General features: G+C 37.1%; 1 protein-coding gene across 1 annotated transcript in view; it reads left to right on the top strand.

Annotated features, from left to right (window-relative positions):
* LOC104497228 (bifunctional glutamate/proline--tRNA ligase-like) overlaps positions 1-1,896 on the top strand; it is a gene marked incomplete at its 5' end in the record, with an annotated part of 26,346 nt that overhangs the window by 19,686 nt on the left and 4,764 nt on the right. Inside the window, one exon of the mRNA XM_010140456.1 lies at positions 761-921. Within this exon, the coding sequence (XP_010138758.1) occupies positions 761-921 (161 nt within the window). The remainder of the gene's footprint in view (positions 1-760; positions 922-1,896) is intronic.

The following is a 1,896-nucleotide window of genomic DNA, read 5'->3' on the forward strand; positions in this document are numbered from 1 at the left end:
GTAGAATGCTTTTAGCTTACCGATGGGATTTCTGGGGTGGGGGGACACAGGACACAAAACCCCACAACCAACCACCGTTTTGGACACGTTAGCAGGAAGTAGAGAAAATAAGACTCAGTAGATTTTTAACTGACTAGTAAAATGGAAAATCTTTTTGTCTGATAATATATGTGAAATTACACGGTTCTTATCACCAAAGTTAAGGAAGCATAAAAGCTTTATATAAATAAAGCAACTATCTGTAGTCAAATATTCTATGCAATTAATGTCGGAGTTAGGGCTATATTTAACAGAACCTTTGCTATTTGCTGTTCATATAGTTGAAAGCGTTCTGTGAAAACAATTAAAAGGTATTATTGGATGAACTAGGACATTAAAATGACTATAGAATTTTGAGCATTCAGACTTTAAAAATCTGATTTGCTCTGTCTGGGATAACTGTCCTAGTGTAGTCCCAGTTTTGCTTTAACTGTCCTAGTATTATTTGCATGTTGACAGAGATGCAGTTCCCAAGCTAGTGAAGGAAGGTTGGAGCAAGCTGTAATGTACGAGTGAAGAGACTGTGGATGGGAAGGACAGAAATGCATAAAAGCAGTGGAATATATGCTGATTCTTTTTTTTTTCAAAGAGCCTTAAAGTGATTCCATATTAGAATAATTGGAATAATTATGAGCTTTAGGGGGAAAAAAAAAAAAAGAGAGAAGAGAAAGAGAAATGAGAGACTTACTCATCATTACTTCTAACTTTTTTTTTAATGAAGGGTGTTCCAGTCAGGGTCGAAGTGGGACCACGAGACATGAAGAGCCAACAGTTTGTAGCTGTTAGAAGAGACACAGGACAGAAGCTGACCTTTTCTGAACATGAAGCGGAAGATAGACTGAAGCAGGTTTTGGAGGAGATCCATGCTAACCTTTACAACAGGTAAATTGAGAGGAACAGTAACTGGTTGTGCCATTCTGACAGATGAATTTCTCACATTCGATCTTCTGTGGAGAAAGACAGGTTTGGCCTGTGCTTCTGTTTGAGACATTTCTTTTTACTGAAACTTGAGCACATACAGTGATAGAAGTTTCCTGTTGTGCTCCTGAAACAGAGCGTTTGAAGTTATTAACTTATTTTAAAAAACACTCACGTGAATTCATGTGAAGTATTAATGACAAACACACTGTAAATAATCTGTGGGATGTTAATGCACAGGAGTAATTCCTGAAAGATGCCTTTGGTGGGGAATTTTAAAAGATACAAAGTTGTCCAAGAAACTTCAGTAGCTGTAGTTCTATGTCCAGAAATGCTTTAAGACCTTACATCCTATTGACTCTCACAGGGTGGTTTTCTTGTAAGCAATTAAAAGCTTTTGGAACGGCTATTTGCACTTAGTGCACATGCAAAAGTCCCTTGCACGTCTGTCGTTGCAAATTGTTGTGCATAAGTACGCTGAGAAGGAACAGGGTGCTGATCCAGCACCGTGGCAGATAAGTTTTCGTACTTTCTTCTGTGGTGATCAAAGTTGCTAAGTTACTTACATATTTTTACCTAGTTAAAAAGCATTTTGCTAATTAGATTTAGAACATAATTTAAAGAGAAAATGTTACATCTGTAGTACTTGCCTGTTTCTCTTGGCAGCTGCTCAGTGTTGAACTGATATGCGGTGTGAAGTAATACGGTGAAATGTGCAGCAACCTGGAGAACGTCCCATCAGCAATTAATTAAATTTTTATCTCTTTGATGTCAGAAGGGGTAGAAAGACACAACCTGATTAGGAAGACTCGAATATATAGTTTCACTTGTAACTTTTTGTTCTGGTTGGCTCTGAAAACATAATTAATTTGGGCAGTGAGGTTATGTGCATACATCCACCCTGACTGATATTCTTCTTTTTTTTTTTTTTTTTTTTTT

Source organism: Buceros rhinoceros, unplaced genomic scaffold (genome assembly GCF_000710305.1).
Source record: "Buceros rhinoceros silvestris isolate BGI_N320 unplaced genomic scaffold, ASM71030v1 scaffold32097, whole genome shotgun sequence".
NCBI classification, from domain to species: domain Eukaryota; kingdom Metazoa; phylum Chordata; class Aves; order Bucerotiformes; family Bucerotidae; genus Buceros; species Buceros rhinoceros.